The sequence below is a fragment of the Macaca fascicularis genome, chromosome 20, assembly GCF_037993035.2.
Source record: "Macaca fascicularis isolate 582-1 chromosome 20, T2T-MFA8v1.1".
Taxonomy (NCBI): Eukaryota; Metazoa; Chordata; class Mammalia; order Primates; family Cercopithecidae; genus Macaca; species Macaca fascicularis.
In genome coordinates, this window is record NC_088394.1 from 83321293 (window position 1) to 83346186 (window position 24894).

Consider the following 24894-nt stretch of genomic DNA (forward strand, 5'->3'; position numbering starts at 1 on the left):
AACTGCATCAATACCTAGTAGCATTTAGAAACCAGTACTCTAATGTAACTGAAACGGGGGAAGCTGGAGTAAGAACGGTGATGTTGGAAGTCAGGCCTCCCTTTGGTCCAACTGCACCACACTGTGGTGTTTCGATGCCAAGGTGAACAGTTTCTGATTTTTTCCTTTTACACTTCAATACCTCTACAATCAGATGCCAGGGACATCTCACACCTGCTGCTGGCCATGTGACAGGAATAACACGGTTGTGACAGCCTGCCACCTATGGAGAAAATGAGGAAAGAGCCAGCAACCAGGTACAGTAGCTTAAAAACAGGTACAGTAGCTTAGGAAAAACCCCAAAACAATGACCAGGCGCGTGCTCCGATGCTGTGGTGACGCGGCAGTGCATGGCACACAGAGCCCACTGCACACGAGGCATGGACGCCTCGACCAGCCGGCTGGACGGGATGCACAGGACCTGGACTGTGTGTGCATCAACTGCAGGAGCACCTTACCTCATTTATTTGGGTATTTTCCTTTCTATGCCTGTACAAGAATGATACTATGAAACTCTGCAGCCAAGTCTTAAAGGGCTTTTTCTTTTTTTTTTTTTTTGAGATGGAGTCTTCCTCTGTTGCCCAGGCTGGAGTCCAACGGCACGATCTCGGCTCACTGCAAGCTCCGCCTCCCGGGTTCACACCATTCTCCTGCCTCAGCCTCCCGAGTACCTGGGACAACAAGCGCCCGCCACCACACCCGGCTCATTTTTTGTATTTTTAGTAGAGACGGGGTTTCACTGTGTTAGCCAGGATGGCCTCGATCTCCTGACCTTGTGATCCACCCGCCTCGGCCTCCCAAAGTGCTGGGATTACAGGCGTGAGCCACCACGCCCAGCCTAAAGGGCTTTTTCAATAAAACTATAACCAATAAAAAGCAGCATGTTAGTTTTGTGGGCAATGCGTTTACTTTTTTAGGTACAGAGAAAGTCTTCCAGACAGTAGCATCTCACAGTTAATGTCACAGTTAACGACACACGGGAAGGAGACGGAATGATGCTTCCCAAGACCTAAGTTCGAATATTCATTCAGTAACTAAAGTCAGTTTTGTGTCTGCTTCCTCATTTGTAAATGGGGATACTAGTTTAAAAGGACCAATAGTTTGTATATGAATAAAAACAGAAAATGGCCCTAATAAGTATAAAGATATAAAATTCCCAAAAAATAAAGGGCCCTGTTGGGGCATTCACACGGGGCCTGGGTCCACAGTCAGCACTGGCCCGGTCTTCTTCCCAGTTGGGGCATTCACACGGGGCCCAGGCCCACCGTTAGCACTGCCCTGGTCTTCTTCCTGCTACTGAGGAACAGGAGAGGGCCCTACAGAGGAGTCCCCGAAATACAACTGATTTATCTCTAAGAAGCCTATGGCTCCAGAAGCAAAGTGTCCTGCCTCACCTTTGTTACTAATAAGCAAACTGTATTATTTGGTTAAGATGTACTTCTGGTTTGTAGGGGACTCAAAAACCTAGGAGCTAAATTTACCAATGTATTGCTATTTAAACGAGCTAAGACAAGCCATGAATATTACTAACTCAGTTTCCTTTCTGAGGTGCCTGGGTATGGATTATGGAATTCTCTTTATAGGATTCCCAACAGCCTGGGAGAAAGGACGACGCTCATACAAGTACTTTTTTTTTTTTTTTTTTGAGAGGGAGTCTCGCTCTGTCGCCCAGGCTAGAGTGCAGTGGTGCAATCTTGGCTCACTGCAAGCTCCGCCTCCTGGGTTCATTCTCCTGCCTCAGCCTCCTGAGCAGCTGGGACTACAGGCGCCCGCCACCACACCCAGCTAATTTTTGTATTTTTAGTAGTGATGGGGGGTTTCACTAGTTGGCCAGGCTGGTCTCAATCTTCTGACCCTGTGATCCGCCCACCTCAGCCTCCCAAAGTGCTGGGATTACAGGCGTGAGCCACCGCACCTGGCCACAAGTTCTCACTCCTCACTCTGCTAAGCAGTCTCTCATTTGGCATTTTGCCTTAATGACCAAGTGCGATTTCCCAAGTAAAGCAAAACTGAATCAAAAACCTATGATATTCCTATAAATTAAAAAATAAAAATAAAAAGATTAAAGCTTGAGATAGACACCTCAGTTACTCTGATTTGATCACTACACATTATATACATATATCAAAATATCACATGTACCTCCAACCCAAAAGATATATGTATAACTATGAGATACCCATAGAAAATAAATACATCTTACAAGTTACATTAAAGAACCACATACAATTTAAACAAACAAGATCTCAGAGGATGATTAAAATGTTCCAAAGTCAAAATACAGGTAACCACATCAATTCTGTATCTTACATATCATTCTACAATGACTAGGTTGGTAAATCAAACCTCAGGACAATCAGCACAATAGCTGTAGATTATTTTGCTGTCTACCAGCAGCTCTCTACATCCTTTAATTAAAAGGAACCAAACATTTTCCCACACAATTTTATGCTACTGACAAGCATTTTTAAAAGTTTATTTTAGAGATGGGTCCTGGCTGTTACCCAGGCTGCACTCAAACTCCAGGGCTCCAACAATCTTCCTGCCTCAGCTTTCCACACAGCCAAGACTACAGGTGAAAGCCACTGTGCCTCGCCTAACAGGCCACTTTGAATTCACTGACTGAAATGCATGCAACAGTATGCTTTTATGTTTATAATTATTTTTTAAAGACAGAGCTTTGCTCTGTCACCCAGGCTGGAGTGCAGTGGCACAATCTCAGCTCACTGCAACCTCCACCTCCTGAGTTCAAGCAATTCTTGTGCCTCAGCCTACCCAGTAACTGGGATTATAGGTGCACACCACCACGCCCAGCTAATTTTTGCATTTTTAGTAGAGACAGGGTTTTGCCATGTTGGTCAGGCTGGTCTCGAACTCCTAACCTCAAGTGATCCACACACCCTGACCTCCCAAAGTGCTGAGATTAAAGGCATGAGCCACTGTGCCCAGGTGATTCTAAAGTTTTAGACAAAGAGACCAGACATTTTATAAAACAGAATTTGCAACACGTTTCAGGAAGGCACCGAACAGGGAAGTATCCAGAGGACACTGGCCACATCCCAGACTATCCATAAACCGATTCCTCACAACAAAATGCCCTTCATTTTCTTTTTGACAGGGTCTCACTCTGTCACCCAGGCTGAAGTGCAGTGGTATGATCTTGGCTCACTGCAGCCTCGAACTCCTGGGTTCAAGTGATCCACCCACCTCAGCCTTCTGAGCAGCTGGGTTTACAGCCATGCATCACCATGCCCAGACGATTTTTGTATTTTTTTTTTGTAGACACGGGGTTTCGCCATGTCACCCAAGCTGGTCTGGAACTCCTGGACTCAAGTGATCTGCCTGCTTTGGCCTCCCAAAGTGCTGGGATTACAGGCCTGCACCTTCACGCCCGGCCCAGCCCTTCATTTTCAGATGAAAGCATAGAAATACTCCAAAGTCAGCCTTCTATCTGCTATAATATATATGTGACTGTTCCCATACACTTTCTTTTCTCTTTTTTTTTTTGAGATAGAGTCTTGCTCTGTACCCCAGGATGGGGTGCAGTGGTGCGATCTCAGCTCACTGCAAGCTCCGCCTCCCGGGTTCACGCCATTCTCCTGCCTCAGCCTCCCGAGTAGCTGGGACTACAGGTGCCTGCCATGACGTCCAGCTAATTTTTTGTATTTTTAGTAGAGACAGGGTTTCACCGTGTTAGCCAGGATGGTCTCTACCTCCTGACCTTGTGATCCACCAGCCTCGGCCTCCCAAAGTGCTGGAATTATAGGTGTGAGCCACCGCGCCCGGCCTCCCATACACTTTCATATAAATACTCAAGCTGATTACTAATAGAGTCACCTACATTATCTTAATTTCAAATCGTAGAAAATATGCTTCATCTTTCCTGGCTTTGTCTTGGGGTCAGAAGAAGTATTTACGTACAAAAATCTTTTATTAAGTCCATTTCTCTGTTTTCTTCTTTTTTTTTTTTTTTTTTTTTTTTTGAGACGGAGTCTCGCTCTGCCGCCCAGGCTGGAGTGCAGTGGCCGGATCTCAGCTCACTGCAAGCTCCGCCTCCCGGGTTCACGCCATTCTCCTGCCTCAGCCTCCCGAGTAGCTGGGATTACAGGCGCCCGCCACCTCGCCCGGCTAGTTTTTTGTATTTTTTAGTAGAGACGGGGTTTCACCATGTCAGCCAGGATGGTCTCGATCTCCTGACCTCGTGATCCACCCGTCTCGGCCTCCCAAAGTGCTGGGATTACAGGCTTGAGCCACCGCGCCCGGCATTTCTCTGTTTTCATCTTTGATTTTCCTTATCTCCCATTCATGTTTATTGTTTAAATCTGTAGTTCTATCAGATTCAAGTTTGAAAGGCAACACAAAGCTCCTCTCCAACATAAACATACCGGTGTTACTCCATTTGTGCCTCCAGAGTCAGAACACAAAACAAAATCTGAACTAGAACTCTGATTTTAGCAAATAAAGTTAGGGGCCTTATCACAGGAAAAGATGTTTTTCTTAAAGGTACAATTGACGACTCGGAGATTAAAAATAATTCATCAATAAATAGCCATATATTCTAATGCATTAAAAGGGCACTCTTAGGTAAAGTTGTTACGGCTTTCCTCTTACATTTTTGGGGCCAACCTGTGTTTCAGGGAAACTGAACTAAAGATGATCTATGAAAACATAGTGTTGGGAGACTCTGGCTCCAGGTAAGAGGGAGCAGCAACAAAAGCTCCTGCAAGGGAGACGTTCCTCTCTGATGTGGGGGCTGTGATTCCAGGTGGGGTGACACCTCCTCACTGCCTCTTCTTCTCTCTGTCCTCCCACAAAGATGGGGATGGTCACTGAAGTGCACAGCAGAGAGGGTTAAAGCTCTAGCTTTCCGGATGGAGGACCAAAAAGGGGAGCCCTTGGGAACTGGAAGGACAGAAGGACAGTAGAGAGGGAGGATTTCAGGGGAGCAACCCTGTGACGTTGTTGACGCGTTCACCCCGGGGCTGCCCATGTAAGACTCTCGACTGCAGAACACACCTCCACCAGTCTCAGCCTGGACGGCAAGCAATGCCCCCGAAGGACGAGGCCAAACAGCACCGCCAAAGCTCGGAAAATGGAGCTGGCACCACAGCCACACCCCACAGAAGGCTGCACAGAACTTGCTGTCAGAACCCAACCAGGTCAACTGCTCCAAACCAAAAACATCACCATTCTCTGTAGGATTAAGATGAGTCAGAGTCTCGTATCATACTATTCAAGAAAATCAACAGATCCCAACACTGAGATGACACAGATGCTAGAACTACCAAAGATACCAAAGCAGTTACAGTCACAATGCCCCAACAGGAAGGGGCACACACTCTTGAGATGCACAGACAGACGGAAAGCCTGTGCAAATTCAGATGTAAAGAACCAAATAAAAAATTAGAAAAAAAAAAAATTTAAACTTTAGGAGTGGGAGAATGGCTGAAAAAGTCCCAAATTTGGTGAGAGACATAAGCCTATGTACAAGAAGCTCAATGAGCTTATCCAAACAAGACAAGCCCAAAGAAATCAACACCCACACACATCATAATCACAATGCTAAAATCCAAAGACAAAAAAATCTTGAAAGCAATCAAGGCCGGGCGCGGTGGCTCAAGCCTGTAATCCCAGCACTTTGGGAGGCCGAGACGGGCGGATCACGAGGTCAGGAGATCGAGACCATCCTGGCTGACACGGTGAAACCCCGTCTCTACTAAAAAATACAAAAAACTAGCCGGGCGAGGTGGCGGGCGCCTGTAGTCCCAGCTACTCGGGAGGCTGAGGCAGGAGAATGGCGTGAACCCGGGAGGCGGAGCTTGCAGTGAGCTGACATCCGGCCACTGCACTCCAGCCTGGGTGGCAGAGCGAGACTCCGTCTCAAAAAAAAAAAAAAAAAAAAAAAAGAAAGCAATCAAAAACAATACATTACCTCGTAGGAGAAAACCATTCAAATGACTGGGAATTTCTCATCAGACACCACGAAGGCCAGAAGAGAGCAGAATCATATTTTAAAGTACTGAAGGCAAATAACTACCAACTATAATTCTACATCCAGTGAAGGCGAAATAAGACACCCTCAGATGGAGGAAAACTGAGAGGACTGTTTGTCAGGCCTGCTCTGAAAGAACTGCTACAGTTCTTCTAACAGAAGGAAAATGAACTGGAAGGAAACTTGGACCATCAGGAATGAAAGAAAAGCAAGAGAAATGGGAAATATCTGGGTAATATAAAAGCAGTCTATTCTGCTTTTGAATTGTTCAAAATAGGTTTGAGAAGGTTGAAAACAAAAATATTAACGTGGTCCCAAGCAGCTTTCGATGCACGCGGATATAATTCCTAAGACAACTGTGACCAGAAGGGCAGAGGCCTGGATGGTGGCTGGGTTTCTACCTCTCACCGGCACTGGTAAGTGGGGTCCAGGCAGACTGGAGTCACTGATGGCTCTACAAAAGATTCAATGAGAAAACACTGCTGCTTCCAAGAAACCTAATTTTTTTTTTTTAAGTGGGCAGCTTTTTATTAATGCAGGAATTGTCCAGTGAGCCTTTTATTTGCTACCAGGTAAGTCAGCTGAGTTGGGATCAGTAAATTTAAAAGATGCTGACAGTGGCCTGGCATGGTGGCTCACACCTGTAATTCCGGCACTCTGGGAGGCCAAGGCAGAAGAACTGCCTGAGCTCAGAAGTTAGGAGACCAGCCTGGGCAACATAGTGAGACCCTGTTTCTACTAAAAATTTAAAAAATTAGCTGCACATGGTGGTGCACACCTGTAGCCCCAGCTACTCAGGAGGCCAAGACTGGGGGATTCCTTGAGCCCAGGAGTTCAAGGATGCAATGAGCAGTGATCACACCACTGCACTCTAGCCTGGGTGACAGAGTGAGATATTATCTCAAAAATAAAAAACAAAAAAGCCAGGAGCTGTAGCTCATGCCTATAATCCCAGCATTTTGGGAGGCTGAGGCAGGCAGATCACTTGAGACCAGGAGTTCAAGACCAGCCTGGCCAAAATGGGGAAACCCAATCTCTACTAAAAATACAAAAATTAACTGGGTGTGATGGCCCATGCCTGTAGTCCCAGTTCTTCAGGAGGCTGAGGCATGAGAATCACCTGAACCTGGGAGGCAGATATTACAGTGAGCCACATCACTGTACTCCAGCCTGGGTGATAGAGTGAGACTCTGTCACAAAAAAAAAAGACAGAAAGAAAGAAAAGGAAAAAACTAGAAAGGGCTCTGTGGTGCTAGACTGTCAGTGAGAAGGCCTGGGAGCAGCCACACTCCATTAGCAGGGCACACACATCGCATCAGATTTTGGCTTCTAAAACCCATTTCCCACTAAATGAACCAAGGCCCTTACAAATTGTTGATTTCAGGGCTAGGGGAGAGAAAGCTGAGCCTTGAACATCTTGTTGTGCCAGAAAGCAAGGAAGTGCTCATAGAATGATGGGACGTATTAAAAAGACACAAAACATCAGTTTTCAGGAGCTCCCACCAGCCAAATTTGGTACAGCTTCAACATCAGAGTAATGACAGTAATAGATTATAACTCACTGAATAAAACAGGAAACAATAATCCCATACAAACTTAAATAAATGATTAAGCTGAAAGTCTGATAAGAAACAGACTATTTATCTAGTTGGAAAGTAATTTTTACACAGGAGAATCCTGGCAGACAGCATGAAAATTAATAAAGTGACTGTCATCAGTAACGGAACAAATTGAGAGCTTGTACCACCCCACGGGACACAGCGAGAGCAGCGTAGCGTGTTCCTGGCAAAGATGTACAGCCTGAATCAAGTCAGGAGAAGCATCGAACAAACCCAGATTGAGGGATGGTTGGCAGAATTAGTGGTTCATAATCTTCTGAAGTATCCGGGTCGAGAATGACGGAGGAGCAGCTACCGAAGGACACAAAGGAGGCCAAATGCACCCTGGGATTCAGAACTTGACCCTCTGGGTATAAAAGCCATTACTGGCACAATGGCCGGAATGGGAATAAGCCTGAGAATTAGAGGGTGGTGACATCTCAGTGCCAACGTCCTGATCTTGATGGCTGTACTGTGTGGTGATGGACGAGAAAGCCATTGTTTGCAGAAAACACATGATCAAGATTTGGGGATGTTGGGGGATCAGACCCACAATTCACTCCCAATGTTTCAGGAAAGTTCTTTATATTGTAGTTACAACTTTTCTGTAAATTTGTAATTCTGTTTTTCAAAATAACCTTTTTTTTTTTTTTTTTTTGAGATGGAGTCTCGTTCTGTCGCCAGGCTGCAGTGCAGTGGTGTTATCTCAGCTCACTGCAACCTCCGCCTCCCGGGTTCAAGCGATTCTCCTGCCTCCAGCTCCAAAGCAGCTAATTTTTGTATTTTTAGTAGAGACAGGGTTTCACCATGTTGACCAGGATGGTCTTGATCTCTTGACCTCATGATTCGCCCACTTCAGCCTCCCAAAGTGCCGGGATTACAGGCGTGAGCCACTGCACCTGGCCTGAACTGAACCATATTTAAAGACGTTGATCTATTCCCTCAGTGTGTACCATCAGAAGAAAGGCACTGTCTGTCAGTGCTTCTTAGTTTTTTGGTTGGAGAGTTTGAATTTATTTTTTTCTAGTTAATTATGATTGCTGTGTTATCTTCCTGTATTTTGTTTTTACTCTGAAAGATCATAATCCATTCTTCCAAATCTTCAGGAATTACTTGGTATAGGATTTAACAGGCCACCATGTGATCAGATGTTCCTTTGAAGTTTCCTTTGATATTTTATTACCAGATAGTCCCTCAAGCCACGGCGTGTGGGCTCAGCCGCTGCAACTATGTGATGACGTGCTGACCTGAGAAACACACATGCTGACCATCTGGCCAAGAACTGAAGACCAGGGCAAAATCAGAGCATATCACAAACATTTTTCCAGAACAGGGTTGTAGTGTCTCTTTTGATGCCAAATTTTAATTAAATAATAATTGTTGAAGGAAAACTAATTTTTTAATTAAAGAAGGTTCTATATAATTATGCAAGATGTTTAGAAATCAACTTATTTTATCTTATTTTTCTAGGCCTCTTATCTTCCCAATCAATTGATTTAAAAAATATTTTTAGATACTCCTTACTCCAAACATCAACAGTATTTTTCTTAAATTTTAAACAATTTTGGCCGGACACGGTGGCTCATGTCTGTAATCCCAGCACTTTGGGAGGCCAGCGTGAGCAGATCACCTTAGGTCAGGAGTTCAAGACCAGCCTGGCCAACATGGTGAAACTCCATCTCTCCTAAAAATACAGAAATTAGCTGGGCATGGTAGTGCACACCTGTACTCCCAGCTACTTAGGAGGCTGAGGCAGGAGAATCACTTGAACCCAGGAGGTGGAGGTCGCAATGAGTCAAGATCACGCCATCGCACTCCAGCCTGGGCAATAAGAGCGAAACTCCCTCTCAAAGACAAACAACACAACAACAACAAAATGTAAATAAGAGAGGTTGGCAAACTATATCCCCTGAGAGTTAAGAATGGCTTTTACATTCCTTTTTAAAGAGTTATTTTAAGGCTGGGTGCAGTGGCTCATGCCTGTAATCCCAGCACTTTGGGAGGCTGAGGTGGGTGGATCACCTAAGGTCAGGAGTTTGAGACAAGCCTAGACAACATGATAAAACCCCATTTCTACTAAAAATACAAAATTAGCTAGGTGTGGTGGCACATGCCTGTAGTCCCAGCTATTTGGGAGGCTGAGGCAGAAGAATCACTTGAACCCAGGAGGTGGAGGTTGCAGTGAGCCAAGATTGTGCCACTGCACTCCAGCCTGGGCAATAAGAGCGAAACTCTGTCTCAAAAAAAAAAAGAGTTGTTTTTTTTTTTTTTTTTGAGACGGAGTCTCGCTCTACCGCCCAGGCTGGAGTGCAGTGGCCGGATCTCAGCTCACTGCAAGCTCCGCCTCCCGGGTTCACGCCATTCTCCTGCCTCAGCCTCCCGAGTAGTTGGGACTACAGGCGCCTGCCACCGCGCCCGGCTAGTTTTTTATATTTTTTAGTAGAGACGGGGTTTCACCGTGTTAGCCAGGATGGTCTCGATCTCCTGACCTCGTGATCCGCCCGTCTCGGCCTCCCAAAGTGCTGGGATTACAGGCTTGAGCCACCGCGCCCGGCCCAAAAGAGTTTTTTTTTTTTTAAATTGGCAAGGCGCGGTGGCTCATGCCTGTAATCCCAGCACTTTGGGAGACCGAGGCAGGTGGATCACTTGAGGTCAGAAATTTGAGACCAGCCTGGCCAACATGGCAAAACCTCGTCTCTACTAAAAATACAAAAATTAGCTGGGAGTGGTGGCACACACCTGTAATCTCAGCTATTCAGGAGGCTGAGGTGAGAGAATCACTTGAACCTGTAAGGCGGAGGTTACAGTGAGCTGAAATTGCACCACTGCACTCTAGCCTGGGCAACAGAGGGAGACTCGTTCTCAAAAACAAAAATTATGAGACAGAGACTATACATGACCCACAAACACAAAAACATGAATCACCTGGCCCTTTACGGAAAAAGTTTGCCAGCTCCTGAATCAGAGTGTCAGTGGAAATGCTGACAACAAACTCTACCTTTTGAGCAAATGAGATGATGACAAAGTGGCTTTGCTTTCCTTGGTTTATAGCCGAGGTCAGCAAACTTGACTTTTTTTTCTTTTTTTTCTTTTTGTTTTGAGACAGAGTTTCGCTCTGCCACCCAGGCTGGAACGCAGTGGCGTGATCTTGGTTCACTGCAACCTCCACCTCCCAGGTTCAAGCGATTCTCTTGTCTCAGCCTCCTGAGTAGCTGGGATTACAGGCACGCACCACCATGCCTGGTTAGTTTTTTTTGTATTCTTAGTAGAGATGGGGTTTTGCCATGTTGGCCAGGCTGGTCTCGAACTCCTGACCTCAGGTGATCCACCTGACCTGGCCTCCCAAAGTGCTGGGATTACAGGTGTGAGCCACTGTGCCCAGCCAGCAAACCGACATTCTCTACAGGAAGACAATTTAGTAACAAATAACACGTGAGAATTTTCACATTCAAAATACATATAACGTCATCTAAGACTCAAGAGGAAAACAGAATTCTGCCAACACACTAGGAAAAGACATTCCAGTAAAGTTCTTTTGGGGCAGAGTCTTAAAAGACATATACACATTCTTAAAGATGGGGAAGAAACAGACCTCACCCCTCCACCCACACATATTTTGGGCCGGGGGAACAGAGCAGGCAGCCTGGAGACCAGCCAGACTGCAAAGGGTCTGTGTGAAACGGCAAGGGGGTCAGGTGTTTTTTTTTTTTTTTTTTTTTAATTGCAGGCAAAATTTACATAGAGCAAAATGCAGAGATCTGAAGTGTACAACTCAGCGAGTTTGGGTAAATTCATATACCCATGTGATCACTAATCCTTGAATCAAGACGCAGTGCTTTTCAATTCTCCAAAAAGTCTCGAACATCATATAAACAGGACCATACATGGGTCCCGCTTTCATTCAACACTGTATTTTTGAGATTCCTATGCGGTTACATGTATTAGTTTTGAAAATGACTGAGTTCTCTTCCCTTGTATAAATACACCACAGTTTGTTTATCCATATTCTCCCACTCATAGACATCTGGGTTGTGTCCAGTTTGTGGCTATTATGCATAAGCTGCTATAAGCCTTCATCTATAAGTGCTGGTGTGGACATACCCTTTCATTTCTTTGGGATAAATTCCCTAGGACGAGAACTGCAGGAATATAAGATACATTCATCACTTCATAAGAAATGCCAAACTGTTTTCTTAATGGTTGTAGCATTTTATCCTCCTATCAGCTGTGGATGAAAGCTCTAGCTGCTTCTGATCCTAACATTTGCTATTCTGTCCTTCTGACTTTCATCACCCCGGTGAAAAGAAATGATACTCTCCCGTGGCTTTGCTGTGTATTTCCCTGACGACTGGTGACTTGAATAATGGCATCCCTGGACAATCTGTGTATATAAGCATGAAGGTATGAGTCCTCTGGAGTTAACTGCCTTTCTTTCTTCTGTTGGTGGAAAAAACCTAATTGCATTAATATATGTGTAATCTACTGTTCGGAATGCATACCACTCTTCTATAGGAAGATAATATTCTTCACAATCATTAACTGCTTCCATTTCCATATACAGGTTGTATTCCTAATCCGAAAATCTGAAATCCAAAATGCTCCAAAATCTGAAATGTTTTGAATTATTCTTTTTTTTTTTTTTTTGAGACGGAGTCTCGCTCTGTCGCCCAGGCTGGAGTACAGTGGCCGGATCTCAGCTCACTGCAAGCTCCGCCTCCCGGGTTCGGGCCATTCTCCTCTCTCAGCCTCCTGAGTAGCTGGGACTACAGGAGCCCGCCACCTCGCCCGGCTAGTTTTTTGTATTTTTTAGTAGAGACGGGGTTTCACCGTGTTAGCCAGGATGGTCTCCATCTCCTGACCTAGTGATCCGCCCGTCTCGGCCTCCCAAAGTGCTGGGATTACAGGCTTGAGCCACCGTGCCCGGCCTTGAATTATTCTTAATGAAAATAACTTTCATTCAAAACTTGACTTTCCACAGTCCTCTGGCATCCACTGTTGCAAACAGCAAGTCCAAGTTAGCCTGATTCTGGTTTCTTCACAGGTGAGATCTGTTTTGTTGTTCTCCTTTGAAAATGTGTAAGATCATTTCTTGATCCCTTATCAGAAACAACAATGCGTCTCGATGTGGGTGTTTTCAACTCCCCTTTCTCAGCACTCGGTCTGCCCTTTCAAGGGAAGACTCACGAGGCCGTTTTCTGCCCATGTGTACTGAATGCGCTCCTTCCTTTCATCTTCTCTTCCAGACACCCTGAGTTTCAGAGGCCGAGCTTGGCTGCCCGTCTGCGCCACTCACCTTCTCTCTACCTTGTACCTCCACGTTCAGCAATCCTCGAACACTACTGAATGTTCTGTTCTGGCGGTCACGTTTACATTCTTGGTCTTCATTTTTTCTTTTATCATGGCACCCAGCTTTCACTCGACAAATGCAATATCCCCTCAACCTCCCGGAGAATGTTAACTGGAGTTTCCCTAAGTAGGATACTTATCAAAATGATCAGCCTCTGTTCTCTGAATTATCTGTGTACTTTGCAGTAGTCTGAATTCTCTGCCACAGTTCTTTACCCTTCGTCACACTGCAACCCATGTTGTGGCTGGCTTATGGTGGTGCAGACTTTCCTATCCTTGAATTCAGGGGTGTGGCCATGAGACTCGCTGTGGACATCACAAAGAGGCAGAAATGACCGTGTGCCAGCCCAAGCTCAGCCTTACGAATCCTCATGGCTCCCACGTGCCCTTGGTCACCAGTTCAAGGAGGATGAGGGACACCTGAGTCAGAGCCACCCCAGCCACTATGACCTGAACAGCATAGCCCAGCTGACAGCAGCCAGCCCATGCTGGCTCATCCGTGAGGAAGGCGCTCATCTTGGGTGCTCCTGAGCTCTGCTGGTCGGCTGTTAACACAGCTGTGGCTGACCAACACATCCCAGGCGTCTCTTAACCCTGTTGTGGTCTGTCTTTACAAGCTTCCTTACATCCTTTCTCTAGAACAAAACCTTACAAAAATAATTGCACACACTTTAACGTTCCTATCCCTAAAACTATGAAGAGAAGTAGGAAGGGATAGATGCAGGGAAGAGAGGGTGAGGGGCACGGGGCAGGGGAAAGGGCACCATGGTTCCTGGGCTCCTAGGCTCTCCATCCATGATCACGAAGGAAGAGAGAGGAACACTCAGCAGCACAGGTGCAGCGACAGACCCCCACTAACTCAGCAACGCCACCAAGAGAGCAAACCCCAATCCTTTTCTCTTTAGGTCGACAGAGACCTAGAGAAAAAATCCAGTAGTTTCCTGCCAAATGTCTTTCTTTAATTTGCTTTCAAGGTATCTTTATTAAGTGGTTTAATCTACATTCTCAATAATAAGAAACCACTTCAATAATTACCAAAATTATGCTTAAAAAATCACAGTAAAGGGAGTATTTATAGTAGAGGGGAGAGTTTAAAAAATGACCTGGGATAAGCCAGGCGTGGAGCTCACACTTGTGATCCCAGCACTTTGGGAGGCTGAGGTGGGTCGATGGCTTAAGCCCAGGAGTTCAAGACCAGCCTGGCCAACATGCCAAAACCGTGTCTCTACAAAAAATATGAAAGTTAGCTGGGCATGGTGGTGTGCGCCTGTGGTCTCAGTTACTCGAGAGGCTGAGGCAGGAGGACCCCAGAGGTCGAGGCTGCAGTGAGCTGAAAAACTGAGGCACTGCACTCCAGCCTGGACAACAGAGTGAGAGCCTGTCTCAAAAAAAAAAAAAAAAAGAAAAAAGAAAAAGAAAAGAAAAGAAAGAAAGAAAAGAAAAAAAAGAGAGAGAAAAAGAACCAGGATTGTTTTCCAGCAGACACCCCTTCTTCTAACTTCTATACAATACAACCAAATGTCTTCACACCTGAACTAAGAGCTGTACCACAATCACACCAGATACTTCCTGCTTTAAAATTTTATTACCAAAAGCCAGTTTTCACTTAAAAATTGGAAAACTGTATTCTTAAGACTAGCAGTTAAATAATAATTTTCCTAAAATATCAACTTACTTTCTCACTTTACTTGTCTATGTTAATGGGATAATTTTTAGAAGCACTACTTCTTTTAGCTGTTGTTAGAATTTGAACATTCACTATCACACTGATGAAACTGCTGCTTCTTCCCTACATCTTTTTAGGACATACCATGTTATACTTAAGAACATGATATAATTTATTTTTCTTTGGTTTTTTATTATCTAGCTACATTGCGTTAATTTCATTTGTTCTTCACAAAGAGAAACAAAAGTAGTGAAAAACTGGTAAAACATAAAGCAGACAATAGATTCTCTTTTTTTTTTTTTTTTTTTTGGAGACAGGCTTTCACTCCTGTTGCCCAGACTGGAGTATAATGGCATGATCTTGGCTTATCGCAACCTCCACCTGCCAGGCTCAAGCAGTCCTCCTGCCTCAGTCTCCTGAGTAGCTGGGATTATAGGCGTGCGCCACCACGCCTGGCTAATTTTTGTATTTTTTGTAGAGAAGGGTTTTCACCATGTTGCCCAGGCTCGTGTGGAACTCCTGAGCTCAGGTAATCTGCCTGCCTCGGCCTCCCAAAGTGCATAAGCCACCGCGCCTGATAATATTTTTAAAGTAGCAAAAACAGGAAATGAACACCCTTTCCTTTTTTTTTTTTGAGATGGAGTTTTGCTCTTGTTGCCCAAGCTGGACTGTAATGGCACGATCTCGGCTCACAGCAACCTCCACCTCCTGGGTTCAAGCGATTCTCCTGCCTTAGCCTCCCGAGTAGCTGGGGTTACTGGTGCGTGCCACCATGCCCAGCTAATTTTTTATATTTTTAGTAGAAATGGGGTTTCACCATGTTAGCCAGGCTGGTCTCAAACTCGGGACCTCAGGTGATCCGCCCACCTCGGCCTCCCAAAGTGCTAGGATTACAGGCGTGAGACACCGCGCCCAGCCTTTTTTTTTGAGATAGAATTTTGCTCTTGTTGCCCAGGCTGGAGCGCAATGGTGTGATCCTGGCTCACTACAACCGTCACCTCCCGGATTCAAGCAACTCTCCTGTCTCGGCCTCCCAAGTGGCTGATATTACAGGCACGTGGGCTCCCACACCTGGCTAATTTTTATATTTTAAGTAGAGATGGGGTTTCACCATGTTGGTCAGGCTGGTCTCAAACTCCTGACCTCAGGTGATCCACTCAACTCGGCCTCCCGAAGTGCTGGGATTATAGGCGTGAGCCACCGCGCCCAAATTTCCATTTTTAATGATTAGTGATGTGGCACTTGAATTTAGGGGCCCTAGGAATGTCACTTATTTACATATTAAGGTAAACATTCTGCTCGGCATTAGTATGCTCTAAGCGCAGCGCCAGCCATAAGTGATATAAAAATGAAAAGGTTCAAAGAAGTGACGCTGCGCTAGGCTTCAAGGGCAGGGTCTATTCTGGGCAGAGGGATGCTGCAGTCAGGGCCCGGGAGCAGGACAGTGCTGTCTGCCTCGGAGCGGAAGGGGAGTGTCAGAAGCTGATATGGGGAAGGAAGGTCACACAGAGGGAGCAGCTCCCTGGCTGGTGACGCCACAGTGAACATGGAAAAGAAATCCTGCAGGTCCGCTGCATTCAGATGTCTTGGTTTGAAATGTGATACTTTCTAGCTCATGAGCCTGGGCAGTTATTTCACCCCTCAAAGCCGCATGTCCTCGCCTGAGCAAAAGGAATCCCGGCTCTCCCTGCACGGCGCAGGGCTGGGCAAGTGTGGGCTGACTGCAGCGTCCTTGAGCCACCACGGACAAGCCGTAAGCAGGGGCGTGCAGTGACGCAGGGTGTACTGGACTGGTCCCTGCTAGACAGACAGTCTGAAGAGGGGCAAGGCCAAAGACAGAGGGACGCATGAAGTGACAGATAAGATGGAGGCCCAGATGATGGGGAAGAAACGGTGACAGCCTCGCAGGGCCAGAGCCACCACGTGGGAGAGAAGCTGCCTTGGACTTCCAGGTTTCTGCTCTAAGCACTCGATTGCTGGGATCAATCACAAATATTGGAACCATGTCGAGGGCATGCAGGAGCTGGCAGCTCCATGCTGGGCAGGCAACTGTGTACCCACTGGCTGCATGGGTGAAAATATTCACGTTACCAGTGGCTGACAAGGACTTGGAGTCTGCGTCTCAGCTGAACTCAGAGCTGAAAGCTACGGAGAGAGGGACAGTGGCTGCAGAACAGGCTCAGGTAAGATGGCTCAGGGAAAGCGTAAAGCAGGGTACAGAAGAGCGCTATCAGAACCACTAGCCTTTGAGGGACACGAGAAGAGGGAATTTCAAAGGAAACAGAGGCAAGGCGAAAGCCAGGCAAGGGTGTTCTCAGGAAACCGATTTAATGGAGCCCACCGGCTTCACAGGGATGACGTTTCACAATTTTAAAAAAAACAGAAGCAGCCAAGGGAGGATGGAGTTTGGGGCGGGGCAGTCACAAATGCCAGGAAAAGGTAGTGAGCTCTGAAAGCACCTACCTTGCTTGTCAACTGAAGAGCCCCTCATGACCCTCCGTGAGAACAGCTTCAGGGAGGTGCAGATGCTGAGGCTGGGGTGAGTGGTGCAGGTGCTGAAGTGAAAGAAACAGTGAAGCCCCATGCCTTCCGGCAGCGTGGCTGTGTGGTGACAGGGAGGAGGGCTCAGGCGGCCCAAGTGCACACGTGTGCCCACGCCCAAGTGGAGATACCTCGGGGGCCCTGAGAAAGGAGAGAAGACTGAACACAGAAGAGGATGCCAAGCACCTGTCTCCCTCAACAGAGGAGTGGACCCAGCCTGGGAGGGGAGGCAGAAGAGAGGGGCAGATTGGCGTCTGAACAAGCTGGAAATGGAGTCCTGACCTGTGACAACCTCCAGCAAAGCCACCTGCTGGAAGGAAGTGGGGGCTCCTGGGGGACAAAGCCATGCTTGGGAGCGAGTGGCACTCACGCAGAGCCCAACTAAGGGCATGTGGCATGACCTGGGCCTGCTGGGCCCCAGTCATGGCAACAGCTCCTATTCCACAAATAACAAAGAAAAATCCTAGGAAAAAATGTATTCACAGAACAAAACACCCCTCTGAAGTCACTGGAGACTAGTGAGAGCAGGCAGAACCTGGAGGAAGGCCGCAGAATACGGGAGGGTGCAGGTTTGTGCCTTTCACCCGAGGGCAGGCCCCGTCAGTGCCCCCGTCAGTGCCCGGCCCTGGGAAGAGGGGATAGGGCTGGGATGAGCACAGCTGCCCACCAAGGAGAGCCTCCCAGACAAAGCCCAGGCTCTGCACGTGCCCACCATACACCTGCTGCCCCAGCCACGGGTGGAGGGCCGGCTTCACACAGCTGGTGCAGTCTAAGGACTAAGGCACCTCCATCTGCTGCCCACCCCAGCAGCAGAAGCCTCGACCTTGTCCAAACAATATTGCCTGTTGCAAGAGAGAAACAACACTCTTCAGAACACAAGAAAAGCTGGAAACTATAATCACGCACAACGGCATAATCTAAAATTAGACATTCATAACAACAGGGAAACGTGAGGAATACTCGAGAAAGTGCGATGAATGGACGCCAGCCCTAAGTGACCCCCATGCTGAAACTGGCAGACCAGGATTTGAAAGCAGCTATTATAATGATGTTCAAAGATGTAAAAACAAAAATGCTCACAATAAGTGAATGGATAGAAACTCCACAGAGAAACAGAAATTATAAAAAAGAACCATATAGAAATTCTAAAACTAAAAATACAGTGTCTGGTATGAAAACATCCATTAGCTTGGTGTTCCAGCAGACTGAAAATGACAGAAGGGTACAAGAGCTTGAAGACAGATAAAAAGAAAATGTCCCGTCTGAGGGACAGAGAGAAAAGAATTTGAAAAATGAACTGAGTTTCAGCTCAGATTTGTGGGGCAAGACCAAAGGTTTCTCATACATCAAAACTAGACTCTCAGATGGAGAAGAGGAGGAGAATGAGGAAGAAAGAATACTCTAATACTGCCTGAAACGTTAATGTTGTAGTGAAAAGCATAAGCTCAGACACAAGCAGTTCAGTAAATAAGAAATAAAATTACACCAAGGCACATCATAGACAAACCATTCCAAACCAAAGATAAAGAGAAAATCTTCAAAGCAGCCAGAGAAAAATGGCCCATGGCATACGGCGACACAAATGCTAGAGGACTTTTCATTAGGAAAACAAGAGCCAGAATATAGCAAATTGACATTGTTAAAGTTAAAACAAAAACTCTCAATGAAGAATTCCATAATTAGCCAGAATGAAGGCAAAACAAAGATATTTTCAGATAAATGAAAACTAAAATCCACTGTCAGCAGAACTGCACTGAAAGAAATGTGAAAGGAAGTTTTTCAGGCTGACGGGAAATGAGACCAGATGGAAATTCCAATTTTCAGGATAAAATGAAGAGCAGTGGAAATAGTAAATAATATGGACAATATAAAAGACTATCATCTTTTTCCTTTTACTTTCTTAAAATATATGCAAAAATCCTAGGCCTGTCTTACACGGTGCAGAGCACACATAGCTGGATCCATGGGATAAGTACACATACAGGATGGGGCAGAGCTGCACTTATGATGCCTGGTAAACGGCTGACAACTGGTGAGGACAGGGAAGCCCCTGATCTGTGTCATCTGCCGATCCACAAAGCATAAATGTCCCGCCATGGTTGACGACATGCCACCATCAGCCACCAATGCAACATCAGTGGGCTTTAAAAAATCCTGGAGGCCAGGCGTGGAGGCTCACGTCTATAATCCCAGCACTGTGGGAGACCGAGGCAGGTGGATCACCTGAGGTTTCTCCAACATGGAGAAACCCATCTCTACTAAAAATACAAACTTGGCGGGGCGTGGTGGCACATGCCTGTAATCCCAGCTACTCGGAAGGCTGAGGCAGGAGAAATGCTTGAACCCGGGAGGTGGAGGTTGTGGTGAGCCGGGATCGCGCCATTGCACTGCAGCCTGGGCAACAAGAGTGAAACTCTGTCTCAAAAAAAAAAAAAAATCTTGGAAAGTGAACAGCAGGCTCTCAGGATATACCATGAGCTGGCCTCGGCACCCCACTGAACAACGCAGTGACAAGAGGCTTCTGTGTCACATGGAGCGGCTCAACATTAATTCGGAGTGGAGCCTGAAAAGGTAAAGATGTGTACTGCATTCCTGTTGCTTCTCTTAACTGGGGGGCTCATAGAGGGAGCAAAGTCCTATTGTCCTACAGCTCTTACACGATGAAGAACTTTACTCCTATGTCTCTAATCACATTTTCTTTAGGGAAATTGAGAAAACAGTCACTCAAATGATTCTCTGTGCCCTAGGGCTCAAATCAGAATCCCTGGCTGAGGAATGCTACAGGCAACCAGCTTAAAAATAGTACAGATGGTCCCTGACTGAAGAAGGCTGGAGTTAATGATTTTTCAACTTTACAACAGTGCAAAAGCAACATGCATTCAGAAGAAACTGCTTTGAGTGCCCATACAACCATTCCGTTTCCACTTTCAGTACAGACTCAATAGATTACATGAGAGATTCAACACTTTAAAGTAGGTTGTGTGTCAGATAATTCTGCCCACCTGTAGGCTAATGCAGTGTTCTGAGCACATTTAACGTAGGCTAGGCTAGGCTAAGCCATGATGTTTAGCAGGTGTGGTATATTTGGTGCATTGCAACTTATGGTATTTTCAACTTGCAACCCCCAATGTGACTTGAAAAGCATCTATGCAGTAAAATGAAACTGTCTAATCTAGGTGGAGGGTACTCACTGTGAAACTTCTTGAACTTTACTGTGTGTTTCAAAGTCCTCATAATAAAATGTTGGATAAAGAGCCAATAAAGAAATCGAAACTATCAAGGCTTGATTCCAGCTGCACACTGGAATCCCAGCACAACCCAGGAAAGGCCATAGACTGAGGGCATTTTAGAATTTAGATTTTAGGTGAATTCTTGTCTTCTTAGAATTCATGTTCTAATTGGTTGCGATAGATTTTTTTTTCTTTACCGAAAGTACAAGACTTTGAAGTTTGTATGGCATAGCAAACACAAACGCCAGGGGCGCACAATGGAAAACATTCATTTAGGTTAAAATAAAAAAACCCCACAATTTTAAAAAAGCTGAGTTGTAACTGATAATATGGTAACTACCTATAGATATGACCCACATAAACATGGATTCTTTGGAACCTCTAATTTTTAAGAGTGCAAAGGGTCCTAAGACCAAAAAGGTTGAGAACTACTGGTAAAAAAGGTTGAGAAGAAGTTGAATCAAAGTATACCTCCTTCACTGTCTCACAAAAAGAAAACTTTAAAAAATTGTAATTCCTCAAAGTCCAAAGTTACAGAACTTACTTTGTTGAGAGTATTAGTAAAAGCAGTTTCCATCTTAGCTTGTACATTCCGACAGCTTCCCTAGGTTTCAGTAAATCATCAACACGGGGACTGGAACGCTTGGAGAGTGCCCTGCAGTTCTCAGCCACATCCACAAGGGCAGGGGACTCAGAAGCCACACACAGTGACCTGGAGCTGCAGCCAGGCACCGGGTACGGGGTTTACTAGGCTACAATCTCTACTCCTGAACTGGAAAACGTTCACAATAAATAGGTCAGGAAAAAAACGAATGATTTCACTCGTTAATGTGTACTTGTAGGCACTGCCCATATAACTGTGTGTTTTCCACTTTCAGCACAGTCCCATCTTTCTTTTCCTTTGCTATTTTCTTCAGCCGGCCACAGGGTTAAGAGCATGAGCTCTGGCTTTGAATCCCAGCTGACCTCAGGAAAAGGTCTTATCTGTGACTCAGTTCTCCCATCTGTAAAATGGGGTAAAAATCACCACATGGGATCAGTTAGAATTAAATAGGTATAATCAACCCTCACAGGGCTGTTAGGAAGATGATGTAAGTCAGTATCTGTTATGTAAGTTAGTCATGTGCGTGGACTGTTGTTTCCTGAGCTTTTATATACTAGGAAATGTTTAAAGTGCCTGACCAGTCTGTAAGTTAAACTGTATCACTATAAGGTTTCTGAAGAAGCAGAGAAAAAACAAAACAGAAGTAGGATACAGAAAAGACAGAGAGAAAACATTATAGTAATAAAACTATACAACTTAGAGTGACTTTAAACTTTCTGAAGAGCAATAACCTGCACCCAACAGATTAAAAAGGATTCACATGAAGAGTGACTAAGAAAACCAAGTTAACTCGCTTGCCAATTTCTAGACAAGAGAAACCATGACTCTCTCTGACCAATGAGCGCAGAGTGCTGCAGGTAATCAAGAGCTTCTGCTCACGGCGGTATTTTAAGCACTGTGGGGTTTGAGAATGGCCACTCGTGGCCTCAGAGCCGACCCGCCGGCCTACGCAGGCTTTGCCACAGCTCACATGAGAGTCAGCTCACCCTCTGTCTCTCTGAGCACCAAAGCATGCGGACAAGACAATGACAGATACTCGCTATTTTGAAATTATACGGAAAAAACAAAGAATGGGGATGTCAACAATTATGTCTTGAAGAAAAAGCACTGAAGAGTCCATCCCTTAAGATTCACAGGGTGTGCAGGGCACAGGTTCCTAGGCTGGACTGTCTGGGGACAAAGGAAGCAGCACTCCACGGCAGGCCTTTCTCCTGGGATGACGTAGGGAAGGAAGAGGAGGAGCCCTTTCTACAGCGGAGGGACTCCCTGCAATTCCAATGCCAAGTGTCCACTCCAGGGTTGGAGCACTGCGACACCTCTAGGATGAGGCTGTGGTGAAGACGCTCAACTAACAGCCACAGACTCTCCCAAGAGCAGTGGATAAGACAAAGACTGTTGTGACCTCAGAGGGTTGCTACAAGGGTCAAGTGGGGACAGGTGCCCTCGCAGGGCTGCAGTAAGGAGTTACTGTCTCCATACCATACCATGCTCATCACATACATCAACACAGGCTGCAGCTGCCGGGGAAATAGGTCCTTCCAGAGTTAGGATCTAAATCAGAGACAGGTGGCTCTCGATGGCTTTGTCAGAACGGGACTTTAGAAACAAAGCAGTCATAAAGCCTATGGAAGGCAGGAAGCGCCACACCAGGGATGGGGACAAGGGGGAGAGCGCACGGGGCAGGCGAGTGCAGCTCCGGGCCTCACGTGGTGCACCTGCTAGAAGACAAACATCTTTGTAAATAACACAGGGAGAACAGAGGCCAGCAGATATGGACACAGCCGGCCTCGGTGCCTCCAAGCCATCGGGGCTCAAGACAAGTGACCCCAGTGAAAAGCGCCATCCTTGTCTCTCTCTCCCCACTAGGGATGATTCTGCAAACCACACAAGCATTTATTTTACTGGGAATGCATTATCTGGTCCATCCAGTCCTACAAACTACCTTACTCTCCCCTCCCCAAAGCCTCCACTACCATGGCATGGTTACCAACTTTGCAGCTGATCGTAACACTGCAGAGGCTGGCGGGCAGAGCCACAGGGGCTCAGGCCGCGCCTCACCACCCACACTGAGCTGTCCACGTGTACATTAAAGAAAAATAAAGACTCTGGTAGCCAGTCACATTAGCCATGTTTCAAGTGCGCAGAAGGCACGTGCGGCCGGTGACGACCAACTTGGTACAGGCAGAAAACACTCCGTCACCACAGAGAGCGCTTCAGGACAACACTGCTCTAGTGGTTAAGGCTGATTTCCACGTGGAGGGGGGAGGAGGGTGTAAAACTTATTCCTCCCACCCTTTTTTTTTTTTTTTTTGAGATGGAATCTCACTCTACCACCCAGACTGGAGTGCAGTGGCATGATCTCGGCTCACTGCAACCTCCCGCCTTCCAGGTTCAAGCGATTCTCCTGCCTCAGCCTCCTGAGTAGCTGGGATTACAGGCAGGTGCCACCACACTCAGCTAATTCTCCTGCCTCAGCCTCCCAAGCAGCTGGGATTACAGGTGTGCACCACCAGGCCTGGCTGATTTTTTCTTGACACGGAGTTTTGCTCTTGTTGCCCAGGCTGGAGTGCAATGGCGTGATCTCAGCTTACCATGACCTCCACCTCCCAGATTCAAGCAATTCGCCTGTCTCAGATTCCCGAGTAGCTGGGATTACAGGCATGTGCCACCATGCCCGGCTAATTTTTTATTTTTAGTAGAGATGGGGTTTCTTCCTGTTGGTCAGGCTGGTCTCAAACTCCCAACTTCAGGTGATCAGCCTGCCTCGGTTTCCCAAAGTGCTGGGATTACAGGCGTGAGTCACCGTGCCCAGCTTAATTTTTGTATTTTTAGTAGAGACGGGGTTTTACCATGTTGCCCAGGCAGGTCTCGAACTCCTGACCTCAAGTGATCTGCCCGCCTCAGCCTCCCAAAGTGCTGGGATTACAGGCATGAGATACGACGTCTGGACTTCTCCTTAATAAACATCAATATTTGAGATTTTTTAAGACAAAGTATATTCATGTATTACTTATAGAATTTAGAAAAATACACATAAGATTAGCATTTATGAAAGATCTGAAAGCATTTAACAATGCCCTCACGGGGATCTGGGGTGTGCCCATCCTCCATCCGTCAGACGTCCTCCTAAAGCCCTCACATGCACTCACCTTTGCTGTGTTTTCCTAAGGGCCTCTTGGGCAGCGACTCCTCCGTGGAATGTGCTGATGTGTGCAGGGCATTCTCCAAACTATTACTGACACTGCTGACAGGAGCCTCGGTTCTTGGAGTGATCTGAAGGAACAGAAACAGAATCATCTTATTTTCTTCCACGGAGTTAATAAGGGGACAATTTTATTTGTTAATTAAGTCTTTCATAATTACCTTGGTTTCCATTTTTCTACAAAACACATACTACTATAATAATAAGCTTTCTCCAAGAAAGATGAAAATTTCACCTACTACTCTCCACTGAAAATGCAAAAGAGCTCAGATAACCTGAGCCAAACATGGGAGCTTACGTCTTGTGGCTGGGGTTCATCAGGGTGCACAGAAACTATGGTAGCCAAAGAGGCCAGGTGTGGTGGCTCACACTTGTAATCCCAGCATTTTGGGAGGCTGAGGCGGGTGGATCTCTTGAGCCCAGGAGTTCAAGACCAGCCTGGCCAACATGGTGAAACCCCACTTCTACTAAAAATACAAAAATTAGCTGGGCGTGGTGCCAACTGCCTGTAGTCCCAGCTACCTGGGAGGCTGACGTGGGAGGATCACTTGAACCCAGGAGGCAGGGGTTGCAGTGAGCCAAGATGGTGACACTACACTCCAGCCCGGGCAAAAGAGTAAGACTCCATCTCCAAGAAAAAAGAAAAAAAAAAAAAAAGAAACTATGTTAGCCAAGG

General features: G+C 46.2%; 1 protein-coding gene across 5 annotated transcripts in view; it reads right to left on the reverse strand.

The window, feature by feature from the left end:
• Positions 1 to 24894, reverse strand: part of ZCCHC14 (zinc finger CCHC-type containing 14) — an 89610-nt gene that overhangs the window by 31470 nt on the left and 33246 nt on the right. For all 5 annotated transcript variants that reach the window (XR_012428647.1, XM_065537552.2, XM_005592737.5 and 2 more), the window contains exon 2: positions 24166 to 24289. Coding sequence is in view for 3 of the 5 variants with exons in the window: in XM_065537552.2 (XP_065393624.1) it covers positions 24166 to 24289 (124 nt within the window). In the remaining 2 variants the exon portion in view is untranslated. The remainder of the gene's footprint in view (positions 1 to 24165; positions 24290 to 24894) is intronic.